Source organism: Dermacentor albipictus, chromosome 1 (genome assembly GCF_038994185.2).
Source record: "Dermacentor albipictus isolate Rhodes 1998 colony chromosome 1, USDA_Dalb.pri_finalv2, whole genome shotgun sequence".
Taxonomy (NCBI): domain Eukaryota; kingdom Metazoa; phylum Arthropoda; class Arachnida; order Ixodida; family Ixodidae; genus Dermacentor; species Dermacentor albipictus.
In genome coordinates, this window is record NC_091821.1 from 479,657,211 (window position 1) to 479,678,809 (window position 21,599).

The following is a 21,599-nucleotide window of genomic DNA, read 5'->3' on the forward strand; positions in this document are numbered from 1 at the left end:
GTTGGTCACAATCGAATGCTTACTTTGGGCAACTAGTATGGCTATTAAAGGAATATCGAAGAAAACACGAGACGGTTGGTCCACCAAGAACCATGCGCATACTGCTCGGTATCCTACAACACCGGCGAGACAAGACTTTCTGGAGAAGTTGCGCTCAAGCGAACGCGGTGCAATCCGCCGAGCCCCCACAGTTATGGCGGCTAGCGACCATTGTTTCTTTTTCTCGTCTGCTAGCTAGAAAGCGTCCAAAGCTCTGCCAGGCGAAAATGCACTCGGCCAGAGAAAACCGAACGCGCACCGAAGTGCGTCGCGCGGTGGTCGGGGCAACACGAGAAAAACGCATGCGCTCTGGCTGGCTCTGGCAGCGCGCGGGTAGGGGAGCGAGAACAAAAAAAATTGAAGGGGCTCAGTGTGTCCTCGCGATTAAAAGTCAAAGTAGAAAAAATAAATAAGAACGTAGTTGCCTTGGGTGGCTTTAGTGTCTTCACTGGATGCTTTGGCGCAGGGGAAAAAACAATGACATTTTTTATGTGACATGACGGCACGAATAAACCACCACAACGCTTCGTCTCATCGGGCCTCGCTGCGGGCTTTGTCAGATTGTCTGATAGCGTGTTCATTTGGCTTGTCTCGTTGTATGGCCCGATGTGGAACATTGGAAAAGTCAACGCGCCTTCGGCGTCAAATATCTATGGGAGCATTAAACTTACAAAGTTCCGCAATTGAAAATCTAAAGCACACGTTTGGAAATGTCAATGCACCATTCACATCAAACGTTTTTGAGAACTTTATACCCATAAAGTTTCGGAATTGATATCCACGCGCTCCGTAAATTCCATGTTAGAGTGTAGATTCCGCGTCCTCCGCGAAATGCCGCGGCAAGCCCATTCGCTATGAAACATCCTTGAAACTTTGAGCTCGGATGGGGCTGCTTGCGTTATGTGCCTCCCGGTGCATGGGCGTTGGCGCAAAATTCAGCCCGAGTTCGCAATTCTCGCGGTGAAATGGCTTCTCGAGCGTGAAAAAGATGCTCTAGACGAAATCCAGAATGATTTCCGCCACCGGGTGTTGCTTTTGTCGGCGGTGCATGGACAGCACGAAAAAATTTCGGGGGGGGGGGGGGTGCTGAAGCCCCATAAGCCCCACCCCTCCTGGCTACGCCCCTGATACGAGTATATTTTTTTATGAAAAAATGCATATTTCACTTGTATTGACAGTGTGTAGCGTTCAACAATTCGTTCGCAGCATCTTTGGCAATGGCAATGCAGTTATTATTCGTGTATTTGATCCTTAGGGAAATTGCTCAAGAGGAAGCTTTAGCTCGGGCCCAACTCCGACGCGGCCTATTCAGATACATGTAAAAGGCAGAGACGGTTTTCTGATATAACTCCTGAATCGCTTTTAATGAAATTTGTTGCATTTGAGAGAGTATGTTAAATTTTAGTGTCTGTTGGAAGCGGAATTTCAATTTAGTGGCTGAACTTTGTTTAAAATATTTTGAAAATTTCGGAAGTTCGAAAAGAAATGGAAGCACGGAGTTAATAGCTCCGCATCAAGAACAGATATCTCAGTTCTGTGAACGGCATCCATTGCACCATTCAAAGCAGACAAATTCTATATGTGAATTTGTATCTTACGTAAAGTGGTTATATTATGTAGCGGGATTCTGCAAAAGCCGTATTTCCATAATACTTAATTTTTTGAGACTCCTGTGTAACACATCAATTTTGTCCGCTGTAGATGTACTATTATGAGGAATTCACTGAATTGGGATATCAATTTTTATTGCTGCTTTACAGAGTTGTAAACTTAATTGTTTCGTTTTCTGAAAATTTTTGATTTTTGCCACTTTTCAATAAAATATTGACGACCTCAATCGAAGATTCGAAACAAACAGTCACTATAATTTTAGTTTTTCTTTTAAATGCAACAAACCTCGTCAAATTTGGTGTAGTGGTTGCCGAGAAAAACGAATTCTCCGCTTCTACGTGTATTTAGATAGGAGCATCCGACCTAATGTTTCCTCTTAAGGAGGAGGTCCACCTGAAACGTGAGCCCCCTCCCCCTAACGAAATTTCTGGCTACGCCACTTGTGCCTAGTCATTGTGGTGCGATTGGCTATGAACTCACTGACAGTAGGGCAAGATCTGCATTCTCTTCCTCTGATAAAGTACAGATTGCCTACTCACGACCGGACACCAACTGAATGATCGAGGGACCCACGCAGCACCTCACACAGGCAGACAGTGCCCATGTTGACAACATCCAACAGACGCCTACATATGATCGACCCACATCGGAAATTTAGTTTGCCCCCGAAGATTACGCGGAGCAAAGCTTCACTGCTACGCAGGATTCGGCTGGGCGTTGCTTCCACCCGCCGCTACGCACGCCTTATCAGCCAGTCGAACAGCCGTGTTTGTGAACAATGTCTGACGCCTTAAACGCTGGAACACACTTTGTGCGATTTCCAAGCATATGCTGAAGCGAAGGACGTTAGATAATTCATTATCCAACGTTGGCAGGCGACCATTGTCGGAGGAAGCTATTCTCAGCCCGTTGCCTGACACTGAAACTCCAATGCAGAAGGCTAACGCACTGTCGAATTTTCCGCATGACACGAAACTCGACGAGCGGCTCTAGTAGGGAAGCACTCACCACTTCTTTTGTCATCATCATCATCATCATCATCCATCGCAGTACTTTCATTCCCGATCCCACTTCCCTAGTGCAGCGTCGCAGACTAGAGCGTACTAACTCAGGTCAACCTCGCTGTCTTTCCTATTAACTAATTCTATCTATCTATCATCTCAAGTGAAGCGGCCTAGGTCTCCAGGCTAAACCCACCTTTTACTACAATACGCTACCAACACCATAATACATTAGAGCATTTAGAGAAGGAAAGAAATTTACGTTAGGCAATAACGGATCCAAACAGTGGAGCCCGTGATTCGGTTGACATGAGATGCACTCTTTTTCTTGGTTCGTCTTTTTTGTTTTAGTTTGAGACCTCTTAACACGTTGCCTTGATTTTTTACGCTTGGTGTATACAGCGCGCTCTCTCATTCCGCTGCACTCGGGTGAACACGAGAGCGCGAGGACAAAAGAAGAAGTGCAAACGTTCCTCTCCCAGGCCGTTTGGCTCACCTCGTCCGTACTCTCCTGTCAAGAATCGTCGTTTCAATGTCGCTGACATTTTCATCGTCCGGCCCCAAGGTATTCATTCCATGCCTTCGCTACACGTCAGAGCGTTTCTTTGTATTTCTATCTTATTCTGTTGTGCTAGAATGCGAGTGTGACAGAATGCCTTTACCCAAAGGAAACATCCCAATCGCCTCAACTGTAGCCTGTAACTAAAAAAAAAAACGGCATTAAATTCAGCGTGGCCGCAGTGCTTTTTACTTTTATTTCGATAGCCAGTCCAGGCTATCGAAATGGACATTCCAGGCGCATTTCTGCTGTCCACGTCGCCATTGCCGTGAGTTTCCGTATAAAGTCCAAGGGCGCTGAAATCACCGCCACGCGTCGTATGCTGTATATGCGAGTCAAAGTGTGCAAGGGTGAGACGCGTTCGCGAGGAACGCGGGCCGGAAGCGCGTCCTCTCCTGTCGCGCGCGAGATGTGTTCTAGTTTACCGGTACGCGCGTGACGCCGTGCTTGTTAATCTAGTTAAAACTTACATCGTCCTTTAAGTAATGGTAAGGGCGTAGAAGGAAACAGACCCACCGAGACAAGGCTGTCGCTCTCTCTGTGTGTTTCTTTCTACGCCCTCGTTCAGTGGCGCTTACTTACATCATTGTTAATTTAGTTAGTAAGTGAATGCTTGCAAGTTTGTACGGCCGATGAAAGTACCATCCTTACTTCGTATAACTATCTACTAATTTGCTATCGCAATCGGTGCCTCACCTTGTGGGCGAATCCGCGACTTTGTTTTAATGAATTTCATTTTGTTTTGTTTTTCACACCGGGGAAAAAGCCTTTATTCTCTATTACGTTTCCGTTTCGCGGAATTTCATGGATTTCTTGACAGGCAGTACACTGGGTTCCTTGCTATGTGCTCGTCACACATGTACATGTCCTCCTACCACGTCTGCTTTCTATGTTCGACAGGAAACACTCAAGAACTCCGTACCATTTAGAAAATCAGCCGTGAAACGAGTGAGTTCATGGCCCGACGCTACCAAGGTATGAAGGACACCTCTAGCGGGAATCATATGCTGAAAACACGCTTAGTGCCACAACTCTTTAATGACCTTTCCCTGTTTTATGCAATACTAGATTGAAATCCAGTGAACTAAGGAGCCAGTCATACGGTGTCAACAATTAGCTGATGCCCTGCAGGGTGACCCATAAGAACGCAGGTCTCAGAATTTTAAGGGCGTATCGTTCTACTGGACACAATATGCCTTTGTTCATTTGATGTATTATTGCGACAGTTGATTGATTGATCAATTTATATATTTATTTATTTATTTATTCATTTTGTTTAAGGTTTCAGGGCAACATAGCCACAACTAGGAACACTGTACTACAGTGCTCGAAACTTATTTTACTGACCAGAGGTTCTTTAACGTGCAACAAAACCTCGGTGCATTGATGCTTTTAAGTTCTTTACTCCTCTAAATCAGTGCGATGGGTCTGCAATCGGGTCCTTTACCCTATATTAAGCACATGAAGGCAACAGCCACTGATCCATCATTTCTGGTATGATGTTGCCTTCATCATTTCGACTTTTTGGGTTTGAGAGCAGATTATTCTCACGGTCACATTTCGCATGCGAAGTTCAACTGTGCGGCAATATTTTTTTCTTTCTGTCCAAACCCGACCTATGGCAACTTCAGGTCGACAGTGAAGTCTACCATCTTCCAGCACGTAACACCGATATAAATAATGCAACGGTAGAATCCGAGTCAGCGGAGCTACTGGTCTTACCCATTTTTTTAGTGGAGCAGGGAACCTTCCTCTTGGCTTCGAAAGTGCTTATAAACCCATCGCTCGCAGGTGTTCTCTTTTAAGAAACCTAGACCGAGTTTCGCTGATCAATAGCATATGGGATCTTTGGGCATTGGCAGGGTTTAGCAGATTGTCGGCGAGCTCGTCTCAGTGTTGCATGCCTTTAACGTCGCTAGAGCAGTTGTTGGCGGGTAAGCGCATTCAGACTGCGTAACTTTAAGGAATACTGCTGCTGGCCCTGCTTGGTGCCGATGACGAATGTGGTGCGCGCTGCAGTCCAAGTACTCGCCCAGCATTATATCCGACGGGGTCAGTTGTTCGTGTAACGGGCTGCATTTTCCTCCGAAAACGCAGCGCGTTTCGATGGTGGACCACCAGACGGTGTCCTCTACCCAACGCTTGGACCCACGACGCCAACGTCCCCGCGTGCGGCTCGTGTACGGTGGTCACGACCAGCGCGTGTCCGAGTCACACTGGGCCATCGTGGTGGCCCTGGTGGCTTCCCTGAGCATCGTGATCGCCTTCTTCGTGTTCGTCGCGCTCGCGTTTGCCACGCGCTCGAGTGAGGAGAACCGTCGCCTCGAGCACTGCGACACGCCGGCCTGTCGAGGCTTTGTGCAGCTCCTGGCTGCCAGCATGGACACCAGCAGCGAACCGTGCGACAACTTCTACAGGTCAGTGGGCGAGCTCGTGATGATGGTGAAAACCACTTTCACTTCCCCGTCTAGTAAGAGCTCTTTGTGAGCTTGCGTTGATGTGCCAAGGTATGCGTAAACTTACACGCTGCTTTATAACGCGGCGACAACTACTTGCAGAAGTCATTGTAGCGCATGTGGACATGAAATTATGCAACTCCATGGACGCCAGTGGGGTCGTGTCTTCAACTATTTGTGTTTGTTTTATGTGGGCTACACTGGCTTCCTGGAGTATCCGCCAGCTTGCCCGCACACGTTACGTTGTAAATAATTTTCGTAGGCAACTTATTCGTCGAGAAAACCAGGAGAACGCAAGAGAAGCTTATCTTAAAACGCCATTGTACCAAAGATTCCACTAAACATTTAATGCTGCCTCAGTGGCATTTCCTTAGTGTGCAGTGGTGTAAGTAAGTTTTGTAGCTCAGTGCTTCCGAAACTATTGGAAAGGCCCGCTGCCACCACCAACTTGCGAAAGAAGTAGCAGCTTCGCCTGAAAGGCGAAACATTAACGGGTGTGAAACCGCGTGTGACAAGCGTGTGACAGGGCAAGAGATTTTGCGAAGAACTAGTGGACGCCTTGTCGGGCAAATAGCTCGTGACGCTCGTCCTTAAAACGAACGAAGTAATGTCCACCTCACGCTCCAGGTCCACAGATTAACCACTTCATTGATAAGAGACGCGGTAATTTTCGTTTGCCCACAGCAGCTCTACCCGTTGTATCCGCTTCTTGCTTCATGTACGAGGAAATAGTCACCCATGCCGTGGTTACAGACGCCCAAGCTGGTTGGTTTTCAATTCTTCACCGCACTGTAACTTGTCATGGGCGGGTATAGGCATGTGCGCCGTCATCAGACATTCCCTTAGCATTAGGTAGCGCATGGCATAAGTCCTCTGGGATGCAGTAAAAGAGTTACAGTCTCTCCACCGCTTCTTAGAAGTGGCATAGGCACACATACTGTATGCCGAGAAATTGAAGCAGGGCTATTCAATAACACCTCGCGTTCCTGTCTTCGTGGTACAAAGTCATGCCTTGAACATTCAGCCAGATGTGCGGCCAAAGGCGGCGCCTTTCGTTTGTGCTAACTGCTGTCAGTGTGGAGCGATATTTACCGTGAGGTAGTAATTTGTGACGTAAAGTGTGGGGTAGTAAAGCCTACCGTTTCTATGTCACGCTTTCTCCCGGCTCTGAAAACTTGGAATAGCGTTTAGATGAACAGGTGAGCTGTCAACCTTCATTATCCATCCCCAAGCTAAAGCCTTGATTGTCTTTCTTGTCCGGTCGTTTAGCGCTGTCCCCAAGTTGCCAGCAATATACCAATAAGCTCAACTTTCTAGGCCTTCCACATTGAGCTCCGGTTGCCGCGCAGTGATTGAGTTGCAGCTTCCAAATAATAGAAAATATACATTGCAATAAACACAAGAACGTATTGCTGCAGCAACTCAACGCGTCTGTAGACTGGTTAGGACCAGCGGAGCAATTACAGGCCCCTATAAATTCTTAACACAACCAAATGGGCTCTTTAATGTAATCTCATTCTCTCAAATTTAAATACATTATCTCAGACTTAAATGTACAAAATTTCGATCTACTATGACAAAGAAGTCCGACACGGCTGTGGACGACATGAATGATAGTGACTGAAAGACGCAGCAGCGCAGGCTTAGCCATTCACACCAGGAAAGTTTAGCCCAAGCCCCACTTGCGTATTGCTGGCAATCCGGCAGCGGAGTTCTGCGCGGCGCACTTCTTCATTACACCTTCCCCCCTCGCTGAAGACGGAGCCACACAAGTGGCCTAAGGCGTCGCGAGGACGAAGGGCTAGTGATACGGCTTGAGGCGATCTGCGTGCACAGTTTCGCGGCCTTGGCGACGCAGGTCCGTAGGGGGCGTCAGAGGTTGGATGACGTAGTTTAGCGGAGAAGTTTGCTGTAGGGCCCGGTAGAGTCCATGGTATCTAGAGACAAACTTGGAGGAGACACCTGCTGTCGAAGTAGGAGGCACCCACAACCAAACGAGAGCGTCAGGCGAAAACTGGTGGCTCGGGCGCCCGTCGTGATGTCGAAATTTCTGTAGCGCTTGTTCTGGGGTTGTAAGGGAGCATGATAGTTGTCGACATTCTTCTGCCTGTCGGGCGGCATACCAGTGGCTTTGGAAACATGTGTACCCACTGACAAGTCTGGACGGTAAGGAAGGATAGTGTCAATGGGAGATTATGGTTCTCTGCCATATAGTAGAAAGAAGGGAGAAAAGCCTGTCATTGCCTGGGGATGAATAACGCGGGATTCAGTGGGAAGTTCTTGAATGATATCGGCGAGAAAGACGCGGCCTTGGTCTCTCAGGAGTTCGCAGGGAGCGCCGTGATGTAGAGCGAAGCGTTGAAGCAGGAAGGAGGCAACGCAACGAGACGTCGCGGCTGGCAGAGCGGCCGTTTCTGCATACCTTGTAAGGTGGTCTATAGGCGCAATGATCCCGCAATTGCCGGCAGCTGTGTACCGCAGCGGCCCCTAAAGGTCTATCCCAACCCAGTCAAAGGGTCGCGACGGGCACGGCACAGGTTGCATTGGTCTAGAAGAGCTGCAAGGATCAGGTTTGCGGCGTTCACATTCTGTGCAAGAGCGAGTGCACTTTTGCAGAAAGTTGTACATACCCCGCCAATTACGTAATCTGGTGTAGGTCTTGGAAGATATCAGTGTGTGCATGCTGAGGACCGGCGTGGAAAGCAGCGCATACATCAGCGCGGAGATGCCGGGGCATTACTAGCAGCCATTTACGGCCGTCGGAACGAAGTTACGGCGATAGACGATTCCGTCGCGAATGGCGAAATTCAAAGCTTGTCGGCATAGAACTCGAGATGGTGGGCGTGCAGATGTATCAGAGAGGTAATCTGTGAAAGATGAAATCTAGGAGTCCTTGCGCTGCTCCGAAGCCATGTTGACAGAAGCTAATGAGGGAAGTGGGTAGTCTAGGAGGGAGACACTGACAATGTCGGCGTGGATAGGCGAGCGTGAAAGAGCATCGGCATCGGCGTGCTTATTGCCTGAGCAGCAGGCAACCCGGATGTCGTACTCTTTACTCTTGGAGCCTCGGTGCCCACCGGGCTAGGCGGCCGCAGGAGTCTTTAAGGGACGACAACCAGCAAAATGCGTGGATATCGGTAACGACATCAAAGGACCGGCCGTACAAGTATGGACGAAATTTTTTTGTGGCCCTAGTGATCACTAGACATTCTTTTTTCCGTGACGGAATAATTCGCTTCAGCTGTCGTTAGAGTGCAGCTCACGTAAGCAACAACATATTCTTGGTAGCCGGGCTTTCGCTGGGCGAGCACAACGCCAAGACCAACACCACTAGCATCCGTATGGATTTCCGTGGGAGCAGTTGGATTGAAGTGGCGCAGTATCAGTCGTGCTATGAGCAGGTGACGTAGCGTCGCAAAGGCATCATCGTAAGCCGGAGAACACACGGAAATATTGGGGTCTCCCCGAAGAAGCTGTCAGTGGTGTCATAATCAAAGCGAATTTTCGAATGAAGCAGTGGAAGTACGAAGGGAGGCCAATGAAACTGCGCCAGTCTTCTAGAAACCTGGGCCTCGGGAATTTTGTAACAGCACGTAGCATAGCCGCATCAAGAAGGCCGTCCTTCGACACATCTCCGACAATGGTCAGCTTGCATGCCCAAATTGACATTTTTCCAAGTTTAGTTGGAGGCAAGCGTTACTGAGACAGCGTAAAGCCTGCTCCAGTCGATGAAGGTGAGTAGGAAAATCTGGTGCAAACACTACTACATCATACAAATAACACAAGCACGCGTTCCACTTGAGGCCTCGGAGAATGCTATCCATCACGCGCTGAAATGTAGCGGGCTCGTTGCAAAGGCCGAATGACATCACACGAAATTCGCATAAGCTATCTCGTGTGAAGAAAGCAGTTTTTGACTTATCGTCCTCAGCCATAGGCATTTAACGTAGAGCGTAGATCGACGGAGGAAATGAACTCTGCACGTTGTAATCAGACTGGGGCGTCGTCGATCCGCGGCAATGGATAAACGTCCTTCCGGGTTATTTTGTTTCGGCGACGGTAATCCACGAAAAAGCGGATCGAGCCATCCTTCTTTTTAACTAAATCAACTGGCGATGCCTGTGGACTGTCGGGCGGTTCACTGACGCCACGCTTTAGCATTTCACCTTGTTGCTCATCAATGACGTGGTTTTCTGTCGACGATACACGGTATAGTCGCTGCCATAGCGGTGAGTGAGCACCCGGGTCGATCCGGTGACATACAGTCGTCGGTGGGCCCTGAGAAGTGCTATGGCTGTCAAAAGCAGGGCGGAATTTGCCGAGGAGACGGAGAAGGGAATGGCGTCTCCTGGGGTTTAAGGGATTGTCGATGGCGTGGCTGAAAATGTCTTCAGGCGATGTGGCAGTTACTGCACTACAGTATAATGTGTGGACCTCTGACGATCCATGTGGTAAAGGTATCGTAAGGCTCCACAGTGCCGAGAGATTCGCCGCGAAGCAACGTAATCGGGAATGTTAAGTGGTTATATACTGGAAGCTGAGTCGCACCAGCTTGAAGGCCAAGCAGCGGGGTTGGGAGTGGTGAGAGATAGAGATCAACGAAAGTAGTGGGAGGTGTGAAGAATGCGGTAGAATCGGAGGCAACGAAACAGGATACAGGTGCCAGAACGGATGTATGCTGAGGTATCTGGATGTCGTCAGTGAGGGACAATTTGGCGCAGCAAAGCGAAACGTCGTCAGATATGGCATTGCCAAGCGAAGAGAAGGCGACTTCTGCGCGGGAGCAATCAACGACAGCTTGGTGCGCGGGCGTCTGTTAGCGAGCGTTCTCGCGGGCCTCTTAAACGATGACAGATTCCATGCATGCCATGGCCGCAGCAGGTGATCTAGGTTGCAGGCGTTCGCCATAAGCGGCGCTCGTTGCCTTTCGCGGAAACCAGAAAAGGGAGAGGGCACGGACCTAGTTTACTGGACCGCGTGGCCGGCATCTAGTACGGGAGGCGTTGCTGCAGCGTACCAAGCCGCGGACATGAGAGAAAGTCCCAACCTAAAGTAACACCGTGGGAACAGTGTAAAAGAACGACTATCTCAACCACGTAGAGCACTCGTTGAATTTCAATTCCGGCGGCAAATGCATCCACCGACTGGACGTGCAGTGCTGTGGCCTTGCGGAGTAATGGAATGAAGAAAGGCGCCGTGACTTTTCGTATAGAGCTGAACAGTTTTTCGGCAATTACAGATATTGTGGCACCTATGACAATTGGGCAAGAACAGAGACGCCTTCAACAACGACACCAATAATGTTTGGCGTTTGACATCAATAAGCTTGCCTCGCGAACTGCGCTGCTTAGTTTTCCGTGTCAGCGGTAGAGCGACGTCGACGCATTGGGGAGAGCGAGCGACGACCGGGAAATGGAGAACGGCGGTAAGAAACTGGTGGAAGGCTTGGGCGGGGAAGTAGTAATTCTCGGCCTGGAGCGTAAGACGACGGATGGTCTTACGCAGCTGTGCGTGGGTCGTCACGTATATGAAGTGTACGGTGGAGGCACAGACATGCTAAGTGTCCGGGAAGACCACAGAAATAGCAGATGAGCCGGCTGTCCGCTGTGCGCCAGGGATTAATTACTCGATGGACTGGAGGTCGTGGCGTCATGGAGGTAAAAACAGAGCTAGGGATCGGAGGCTGAGTCTGAAACGTCGGTGGTTACGGTCATGTGATGGCGTAAGTGGATGGGGTGGTGAACTGAGGCGCCCGCTCCTGTGGAAGAACCTCAGACACTTATTCTTGTTTAACTGTGGCCTTGAAATCGCCGCAGATTCTTACTGCGCCGTCTTTCTTAAGCACTACGACTATGGGCGTTGCCCATTCAGAGTGTGCCATCGGCGACAGCACGCCCAGAGAAACTAAACGCTCTAGTTCGAGTGACACTCGCTCGCGTAGCGCGTATGGAATGGGTCTGGCCTTGCAGAACTTGGGTACGGCGCCTTCCTTCATGTGCAGGCTGGCTGGAGGACCCTTCATTAGCCCCAGTTCCTCGGAGAACACGTCGTTGTAGTCATTGATATGCTGTTCACGCTGGATTCGCTCGAGTCATTTGTTGCCGCTGAGTTCTCTACAAAACTAGCCACTGGAGCACCTGCGCTGTTCAGCCGCTGGATTAAATCGCGACCGCAGAGGCTTGGTCACGCACAGTCCAAGACTGTCAGCGCACACTCCACTGTCACCCCTTTATGACAAATCTGGAGCGCAAGCTCCCCAAGTACTGGAAGGCGTCCTGTGTAGCAAGATAAACTGAGACTAGACGGTTTCAGTTTCGGCCATTGCTCACAGTGTTTATAATATAGTTCACGTGGGATGACACAAACGGGCGACCCGGTATCGACTTCCATGCTCAGCTGCACACCGCACCAAGCAAAGGTTCGGCGGATCGGCGGTTCCAGACAGCTTTTTCGTTGGGATACCAAAGTCCAAATGTGGGCGGCTTCGGGTTCCTCGTCTGCCGAGGCTTCCGTCCCCAAAAGGGTGTTAGTTTGGGCCGTCCTTGCAGTGCCTTGTTCTCGAGCCCCGCGACTTCGACATTTCCTTGCAAGGTGACCCCGTCGTCCACAGAGGTAACAGCGAGCGTTAGACCAGGGGCAACACGCGTCAGTATGTTTTGTACTACCGCACCTTGCGCATTCTTGACGTGCGGCAGCCCTCCTCTCATCCACCAGAGTTGCTTTCTGATACGCCTGTACTTTTAACACGGGTGTCGTTGCCGGTCCGATCATCTCTTTTACATCACTATCCGCAGCCTCAGCTGCAAGGGCCATCGCTTCAGCGTTTTGTGGCTTTAATTCCCGCTGTGCCAGTAGCTGCTTCTGCAGGGCACCTGACCGTATTCCACAAACGATGCGATCTCGAAGCATGCGACCCAAAGCACTGCCAAAATTGCAATTTTCAGCTATTCGGCGAATGTCTACCAGGAATTCATTAATAGGCTCGCCCTCCTCTTGACAACGACTGAAGAACTTGTAGCTTTCGGTGACTTCGTGTCTCTTGGGACTGTAGTGCTCACTCAAAACTTCGACGACTTCTTCATACGTCAATGCATTTGGCTTGCGCGGAGCCACCTTCCCTGCCAGCACTTGGATCGTATGCGTATTTAACGCAGCAACAAGCAATGCGCTTTTCTTAGTCGAGTCTTCAATCGCATTCGCTTCAAAGTATGCTTCTACTTTATTAAGGTACGGCTTCCACTTTGCCTTCTTCGAAGTCGGGAAGTTGGTAAGCCATGATGACCTTGGTTTCTCGGTTCTGCGTGGGTTCCGGTTCAGCGTCGACTTTCACTGCATGGGCGATGTCCATCCTCGTCGCCACTGTAGCATAGTCATGGCGTGCTCGCAATAACGCCAGACCAGTGAAGCATCAGCGTAGTCAGTAGAACAAAATGGACGTTTATTCAAAGGTGTAGAGCGTATTTATAAGTAGCCGAGTGGCAGGAAGATAGGAAGGAGCACGTGTTAGCAGTGATAGTTCGAACTCTGAAGGATCGCCAGATGAGGCGATAAAAGGTGCGCGCACTTCGAAAACACGTGAAGTTACAACAGTGTCGTAGAGTCAGACTAAAGGACGAACTTGACTCCAGCGGGTTTGGGATAAGGGAGAGCTGGCGAGCAACTTCTGCCAGCACGAAAGCCTTTATCTGCTTGAGGAAGGTGGGATTTCGAAAAGGTGGGGTTAAGCCGTACACCGATTGCTGATGTGCAACAGGGCGGCGGGTGACGAGGCGTCGGCGAAGATCGCCATAACTTTGGCACAGCTCAATAACTTCAGCAACCGTAGAGGGGCTCTTCCAAATCAGTACCTGAAACGCATCCACGTCGATAACCTTCAATATATGCTTGATTTTATTGCCCTCTGCCATTGACGTTTTAACCCGTTTACAGAGGTCGATGACATCTTCGATACAGCTGGTAAAAGTCTCACCAGGTTTTTCAGAGTGCGATTGCAGACGTAGTTCGGTACAAAGCTTTCGAACAGCCGGGCAGCCAAAGACTTCGGTGAACTTTCTCTTGAGCACAGTGCAGGTTGGGATTTCGCTTTGGTGGTTCTGAAACCATTGCGGCATCTGGCCAGAGAACGTTCGGCATGCGAACTGCGCCAGAAGCTAGACCTGCTTGCCGTTGGGACAGAATACTTCTCTGCGCAGATGTTTGTCACTTTAAAGCGTTTCCTAGCAATTCAGATTTCGAAATTTTAGGCTGACACTGTACAGTCTTTTCGACTCCCGCCATATCATATCCGAAGTCTGCACCGTGAAGACTTCGGCCAACACCTCCTCGCACACCTGTGTGAACGGACAATTCTAGCTGCTGGTCATCGACATGGAAATTAGTGGGAACCTACAGTAGGCGTCCTATAAAGCCTTTGACTGCTATTAGCGCCTACGAATTCACCAGTACAAAATACATAGCGACAAATAAAACGCCTAAGTAGTCACCAATGCGTAGCAGAGACTGTCAGGATTCGCACCGCTGACACCACTGTTGCAACGAATCACGAGTCTCTAGACGTAGCGTTGTGCCAGCGGCCTGGTGCTTGACCGGAAGCGGACAGGGGCACAGACGAGGCCATGTAACAAATAAGAAATCGTCCGCCAGCTTGACGAGCTCCTCAACGAAGAGCGAAAGCGAAGACTCAGAGCTTGTGCTGAAGGCCGTTTGTTGGCTCGTTGGCGAAGAGCACCTTTTCATAGCTTCTGAGGAACGCCCTTGTCGAGGAGAGGTAGGTTGCAGACTCTCGCCATGTTTGCGGCCGGCGCTCGGTACATATTCATGCTTGCTCCCGCCACCTGAGCGCTGACACTATGAGAGGGAATCAAGACTGCCAGTGGGACTAGTTGGAATGTTGGATTCATGGTTAAAAAATTCAGTGCAGAGACAATTTTCACCGATTGTGGCGCGTTTTCCCTTCTTAGTCCCTTGTCATTGCACTGAACGGCTCGTAACTGTGAGATTCACTGCGAGAGGGAGGAGGTACAAACGCGTGCACAAAAACTCCAATGGTCGCGGGCGCGCTCGGTCAACGTTGTGCACTCATTGGGCTTCCGGTCTCTTTACCTTCAGAACTGTCGTCGTTTTGGTCACATGACACGAAGAGTTGGTCACAAAGGGCAGTCGCAAAACTCTCCATGGTTGGCTGGCGCAAGGAGTATGCATCAAGCCCCAGCAGCGCTTTACCTGCTTGGAAAACGAGCACGTCTTCCTTCTGCGTGTGAACATAAGGCACAAGGCGCCTAGGAACTGCCATAAGATCATCATCATCAGCAGCAGCAGCAGCAGCGGCAGCGGTGGCGGCGGCGGTGGCGGCGGCGGCGGCGGCGGCGGCGGCGGCAGCAGCAGCAGCAGCAGCAGCAGCCTCGGCAGCGGCAGCGGCGGCTGCTGCTGCTGCTGCTGCTGCTGCTGCTACTGCCGCCGCCGCCGCCGCCGCCGCCGCCGCCGCCTGGTTACGCCCACTGCAGGGCAAATGCCTCTCCCATCCGCCCAAGTGGTCCCTCCAAACTTCTTAATCCCATCCGCCCACCCTAACTTTCTGCCGCCCCCTGCTACGCTTCCCTTCCTTTGGAATCCAGTGCGTAACCCTTAATGACCATCAGTTATCTTCCCTCCTCATGACATGTCCGGCCCATGACCATTTCTTTTTCTTTATTTCAACTAAGATGTCATTTACCCGCGTTTGCTGCCTCACCCAATCTGCTCTTTTCTTATCCCTTAACGTTACACCCATCATTCTTCTTTCCATAGCTCGTTGCGCCGTCCTCAATTTAAGGAGAACCCTTTTCGCAAGCCTCCAGGTTTCCGCCCCGTACGTGAGTACTGGTATGACACAGCTTTTATACACTTTTCTCTTGAGGGATAATGGCAACCTGCTGTTCATGATCTGAGAATGCCTGCCAAACGCACACCAGCCCATTCTTATTCTTCTGGTTATTTCAGTCTCATGATCCGGATCCGTGGTCACTACCTGCCCTAAGTAGATGTATTCCCTTACCACTTCCAGTGCCTCACTACCTTTCGTAAACTGCTGTTCTCTTGCGAGACTGTTAAATATTACTGTAGTTTTCTGCAGATTAATTTTTAGACCAACCCTTCTGCCTTGCCTCTCCAGGTCAGTGAGCATGCATTGCATTTGGTCCCCTGAGTTACTAAGCAAGGCAATATCATCAGCGAATCGCAAGTTACTAAGGTATTCTCCATTAACTCTTATCCCCAACTCATTCCAATCCAGGTCTCTGAATACCTCCTGTAAACACGCTGTGAATAGCATTGGAGAGATCGTATCTCCCTGCCTGATGCCTTTCTTTATTGGAATTTTGTTGCTTCCTTTATGGAGGACCATGGTGGCTGTGACGCCGCTATAGATATCTTTCAGTATTTTTACATACGCTCGTCTACACCCTGATTCCGTAATGCCTCCATGACTGCTGAGGTTTCGACTGAATCAAACGCTTTCTCGTAATCAATGAAAGCTATGTATAAGGGTTGGTTATATTCCGCACATTTCTATATCACCTGATTGATTGTGTGAATATGGTCTATAATTGAGTAGCCTTTACGGAATCCTGCCGGGTCCTTTGTTTGACAGATTGTCTAAGGTGTTCCTGATTCTATTTGCAATTACCTTAGTAAATACATTGTAGGCAAGGGACAGTAAGCTGATCGGTGTATAATTTTTCAAGTCTTTGGCGTCCCCTTTCTTATTAATTAGGATTATGTTAGCGTTCTTCCAAGGTTCCGGTACGCTCGAAGTCATGAGGCATTGCGTAAACAGGGTGGCCAGTTTTTCTAGAACAATCTGCCCGCCATCCTTCAACAAATCTGCTGTTACCTAATCCTCCCCAGCTGCCTTCCCCCTTTCATAGCTCTCAAGGCTTTCTTTACTTCTGTCGTTACTTGTGGGATTTCAAATTCCTCTGGACTATTCTGTCTTACATTATCGTCGTGGGTGCCACTGGTACTGTATAAATCTCTATAGAACTCTTGAGTCACTTGAACGATCTCATCCATGTTAGTAATGGTATTGCCGGCTTTGTCTCTTAACGCATACATCTGATTCTTGCCTATTCCTAGTTTCCTCTTCACTGCTTTTAGGCTTCCTCCGTTCCTGAGAGCATGTTCAATTCTATCCATATTATACTTATGTCAGCTGTCTTACGCTTGTTGATTGTCTTACGCTTGTCTTACGCTAAGTTGCTAGGCACCATATCACAGATTCAGTCACGGAAAGCAATTGGTATCACCGACACCAACAGGGCGCCAACACCGCTTGCAAAGCCACTCGGAGATTCACCCTACTTTATACGACACTGTACTTCAAGTCTCTCACCCGATCCGCCTTCGACTGCACTTGACTCGACACTCAGATCAGCAAGTTACAGCAACGGACGACCTCCGGCGGCCTGGAAGAGAAGCCCAACCACGCCATCAAGTCTTACTCCAGGTCACCCAGCCCGTCCATCTACGACGTCACGCGACACCCGAATGAATCGACTGACTCGGTATACAAACACGGACTGGTCGTACAGATATCCCGAGAGCAGTTACAGGTTTGCGAGGAAATGTGCCATGGCTGGAAACAACGTTTTCAACTGGCAGACAGGAGGCTCAACAAAAAACAAGCAGTGACAAGTGAATACGAAAAAGGAAACGAAGAAACGGCCTCCGAAGAGAGTAAGGTAGCCCCGATTGCGAATGATATAGAGGCCACACTGGACGTGGACGCCCAAGAAGCCAGTTCATCAACCGCCCACCTACGCCTAGTCTTTCACTAGGGAAAAGTAGTCGCCGTGCAAAGAGACTGTACCAAACCATGAAGACTATCCTTCGCGTGCAGGCTGATATTCAGGGACGTCTCTGGCATCGGGAAAAGTTTCTTCAATTGCTTTGGAATGGCGGAAGAAGCACTATTTCCTGCTCGTACGCTCTCGTCACCACAGCAGGCTGATGCCGTCACCAAACTAATAGAGCTCGAGGACATTTTCGTTGCGGAGGACATAAGCGTGCCACATTTGACGTGGACGATTGCCCATATCGTTAGTGTTTAGAAGAAGGGACAGATATAATTGCTCGCTGATTTCTGGTGTACTCGCGAATGACCAGCAGGTCCGGCGTCCCGTAAAGCAGTTATAGCGCTATTCGCGGCTATACCGCTGTACGGGGGAAGCACATATGCGCGACGCGGTGGTGCGGGGAGGGGCTGTGCTCAAAACTGCAGTAAAAGAAGTCGCGGAGGAGGCGACAATGCGAGGGTACGTGCGATCTTGGCGCTTACGGACCGAGTAATAAAGTGCACCCTGCAGAGGCCCGTTCTTTTTTGTCTCCAGCTGTGGGTAAGGGCAATTTATTATCAAAGTTATGGTTTTACGTTTTCTATGCCATGTGCGCTTTTTCAAGAGCCGGCTTAAAGCCTCTGTTGAGTTCTTAATGAAATCGTCGTGTCCATTTCGCTGTGTAAATTGATGTCACGTTACAGCAACACAAAAAGCTCACTTTTTCATAAGGGCGAGCAAACTCGGCTAAAATCTAGGCATCTAATGCTGTTGCTGAAAAACGGCAACCAAAATAAAGCACACTTAGCACAAGTTCGCCGTAAAATACTTAAAAGAAGACTGAAAAAGAACTGTTATTATTGTAATTTTTCTGCTCTTTACAAATTTGTGTATCAAACTTATTACGCAGGTTTGTGTGCGGGAATTGGAAGAGCAGTCGCTCGGTGTACCAGGAGCATTTGTCCAAGTTCTTCGAAGAACTCGCCACTGCACTGAGGGATGCCCGAGGTCTTGACAACGGAAAGACCGTGTCGGGAAAGGCGGCCAGTCTCTATGCTGGCTGCGAGTCAGTGCTTCTGGGAGGAAATGACGACATAGACGGCTTCCGAGAAGTGCTAAGCGAAGCCCAACTCGCTTGGCCAAAGCTCGAAGGTGCAGCTGATGTTCTGGCGACAACATTCCGGATCAGAAAATATTTCGACATTGCCTCGTTACTGAAAATCACTAAGCTTGCGAAAAGTGCACCCGACAGCTCGACCGAATCCACGTTCCTGGTTGAACCGGGCGACGTCCTAAAATCAAAAAGTTACACGCATAGGCTATCTTGCAATAACAAATTCTACAACTCATCTACGATGTGGACAAACACCTCTACAAGCTACGAATTCTTCAACCTAGTACTCAGCATTGTAGCGGGTCCGAACGGCAGCCATGAATTTTTGATCTTGCACGACAGCTTCGTCAGCATAGGCAAAGATCTCCGGAAGGCCATTTATCCAATAACGAATAGAACGGTGTTAGCGAGTCCCTCGACAAACACTTCGAGCCTTTCGATGTTCACGTCACATTTCAACGAAACACGCTGGAGCGACTTCTTCTCGAAGAACTTCAACACTGACGACACGGACATCGTCATAAACGTAACTGACGTTGACTATTTGACTGCGTTCAGCGACCTCGCCAACAAGTGGAACGAAAGCGTTATGGTGTGGTGCACGAGTTGGCTAGCTGTCGCAGAGATGGCGCCCTTCATGAGCAAGGACATCGCTCTTCACAGGTTCATCACCGAGGCCACAGGCGAAGCTGCACCGAGGCATTGCCTCGAACTGACCGAAAGACTCCTGGGAGCAGCCACCTTCAGCGCCTATGCCAACAAGGCGTTTACCAAGGACGTGGTAGAAGAAATACGCGCCTCAACCCTCGCTCTGCTGGCACCGATCCAGGCGAAGATGCTCAAGAGCACCTGGCTCGTTTCTCCCAGCATTTACGACATCGTCAATGCCCCCGATTTCTTCTCAATACTCATCCAGGCTAGAGCGTATCAACAAGAGTTGGACGCGAGTCTAACACGAAACAATACGCAGTCTATTGCCCATAACTGGGTGAGCGCGGTTCGCCTGCGCAATGAGCTGTTGGACAAAGCTGCCACTTTCTCCCGGACAACACACCTGGAAGACGTTCACACAGAGCCTTCGTATACATTCTTCCACGCTGCGAGTAGTACCGTCCGGCTGCCGCTATATGCGTCGATGCTGCCGATGTACGACCGCGGCCTCACGAGAGGCATCAGGTTCGGGACTCTGGGTGTTTTGTTTGCACAGGCAACCTTCCGAGGCCTGCTAGCACGAGTCAGCCAGGGCAACGCTAGCCACCCCGACGACCACTTGCGCTGCTTCTCGGGTCCTTCCGGAAACGGGTCCTATTGTTTCGACTACGACAGAGCCGTCCCTCTGGAGATGCTGGAGGAGCTCGTGCAACAAGCGTTACCACTTTCCGGCCGCAACGAGCTTGACCTTGAGCCCCGACTAGAAGAAATGCAAGCGTTCTTCGTGTCCATGTGCTACTTGCTTTGCAGTCCCGAAGACGGCAGAGACGCCAGTGCCAGGTCTAAGCGAGCCTGCAACGAGGCAGTGAGGCACTCTCGTCTCTTCCCCAAGGCGTTCAACTGCTCCTTAGGTACGAATATGAACCCGCCGGACAAATGCGAGTTTTTTTGACGTAGATTTATGTAGCAGAACGTATATGTCGTTTCCTTTATTTTCCTGCTTTGAGTGAAACACACTTGTCTGCGAACGTTTCCATTGTGAAGGTATTTTCTTTTATAGATAGCAACTGCCACTGAAGTGCAAGCATTTTCTCCTTGTACGCGAAAGAAATGACTGAGGGTTGGAAGGCTATCCGCACGCCGTATCCATGTAAAAGGCCACAACTGTGCCGATATTCACAGCTCCTCGGCGTTCTTGAACTCTCTTCTGCTCACCGATAGAACTGATCGTCGCTCTACTATAGCATGCGCACCATATTACAGTCACTGCACCGTTGGAGATGCTTGTGTGGCCTTTACTACCTGCACTTCTTTTTGTCAAATGCATACATTCTTAAACTTAAGCGTTCGTGTTACAGCGTTCTACAGCTACCTTACGGATGTATGCTGTGCTCGCAGCAGAGAGCGCACATATGCTTCACCTCATCATATGTTCATTACAGGCCTTCTCTCAAGATTCCATGCTAAAGCAATAATTATTTCTTGCTGCACGTTGGCAAAGTTCAGCCTTGTCAGACACAAAGGCACCGCGCAAGGCAGTGATCAAGAACGTAACAATTTCTTTAAAGCATCCATAAACGCCATTGGTCGCGCACCCGCGCAGCCTCCTTAGTGTATGTCCGAATAAACTTTCGTCCGCACCGCCCTGATCTATGCCAGAGCAGAGGCTATGGCACCGTGGGAAAAATTAAGGTCCGAGAATGTGGGGAGGCGGTGGTTCTACGGGTGAAGTCTCTTGCTATGAATTTTTGTTATTGCATCAAGTTGCGTACATCTATATATGAATGTTGTGATCTGTTTCAGGCTAAATTTTCCTATTCCAGTGCGCGTAAAAAGCAAAAAAAAGAAAAATGCTTTCACTAGGAAACCACCGAACAACTTTCCCTATCCGCTGCGAGCGTCTGCATAACAGCCTCGGACCCGTGGTTACTGGGTGCACGTTTTCCCCTTCCCCTTTATGTCGTATGTTTAGTGTTTTCTTTGCGACAACGGTCAATATTTTAGCTTTAAAATGTACCCTAATAACGACTTACATTGGAGCGACGTTTCCGCACCCTACTGTGAAACTACCATTTGTAGAGAGAGAGAGGCTGATAAAAAAATTAGGTTGCCCGTTTCAACGTTGCTGCTTATCAGTTTATAAATGCACTCGAGGGAAAAACTGAAATGCAATTCGTCAGATTAACTTATGCCGTCTAAGCACGTGTAGAGAAATGAGTCAGCACTCAGTTTTAGATTTTAAACTCACTTTTCATAGCTGCATCAATTCCACTTGTTGAATGCATCAGTGCTCGATCGAATAAACGTCGGAAAAACTGGGCGAACACAAAAGAGGGACATCATGCAAGCAGCATAACT

At 49.4% G+C, this 21,599-nt stretch overlaps 1 protein-coding gene across 4 annotated transcripts in view; it reads left to right on the forward strand.

The window, feature by feature from the left end:
* The window catches only part of LOC135901431 (neprilysin-1-like), a 29,586-nt gene extending 9,066 nt beyond the window's left edge, over nt 1-20,520 (forward strand). The window contains exons 2-5 of one of the 4 annotated variants that reach the window (XM_065431225.1): nt 3,054-3,216; nt 4,111-4,185; nt 5,308-5,627; nt 18,387-20,520. In XM_065431225.1, coding sequence (XP_065287297.1) covers nt 3,184-3,216; nt 4,111-4,185; nt 5,308-5,627; nt 18,387-20,193 — 2,235 coding nt within the window. In that variant the 5' untranslated portion in view covers nt 3,054-3,183 and the 3' untranslated portion in view covers nt 20,194-20,520. The remainder of the gene's footprint in view (nt 1-3,053; nt 3,217-4,110; nt 4,186-5,307; nt 5,628-18,386) is intronic. The other 3 variants (XM_065431226.1, XM_065431227.1, XM_065431228.1) reach the window with 3 other exon arrangements.
* Nucleotides 20,521-21,599: the final 1,079 nt, after the last annotated feature.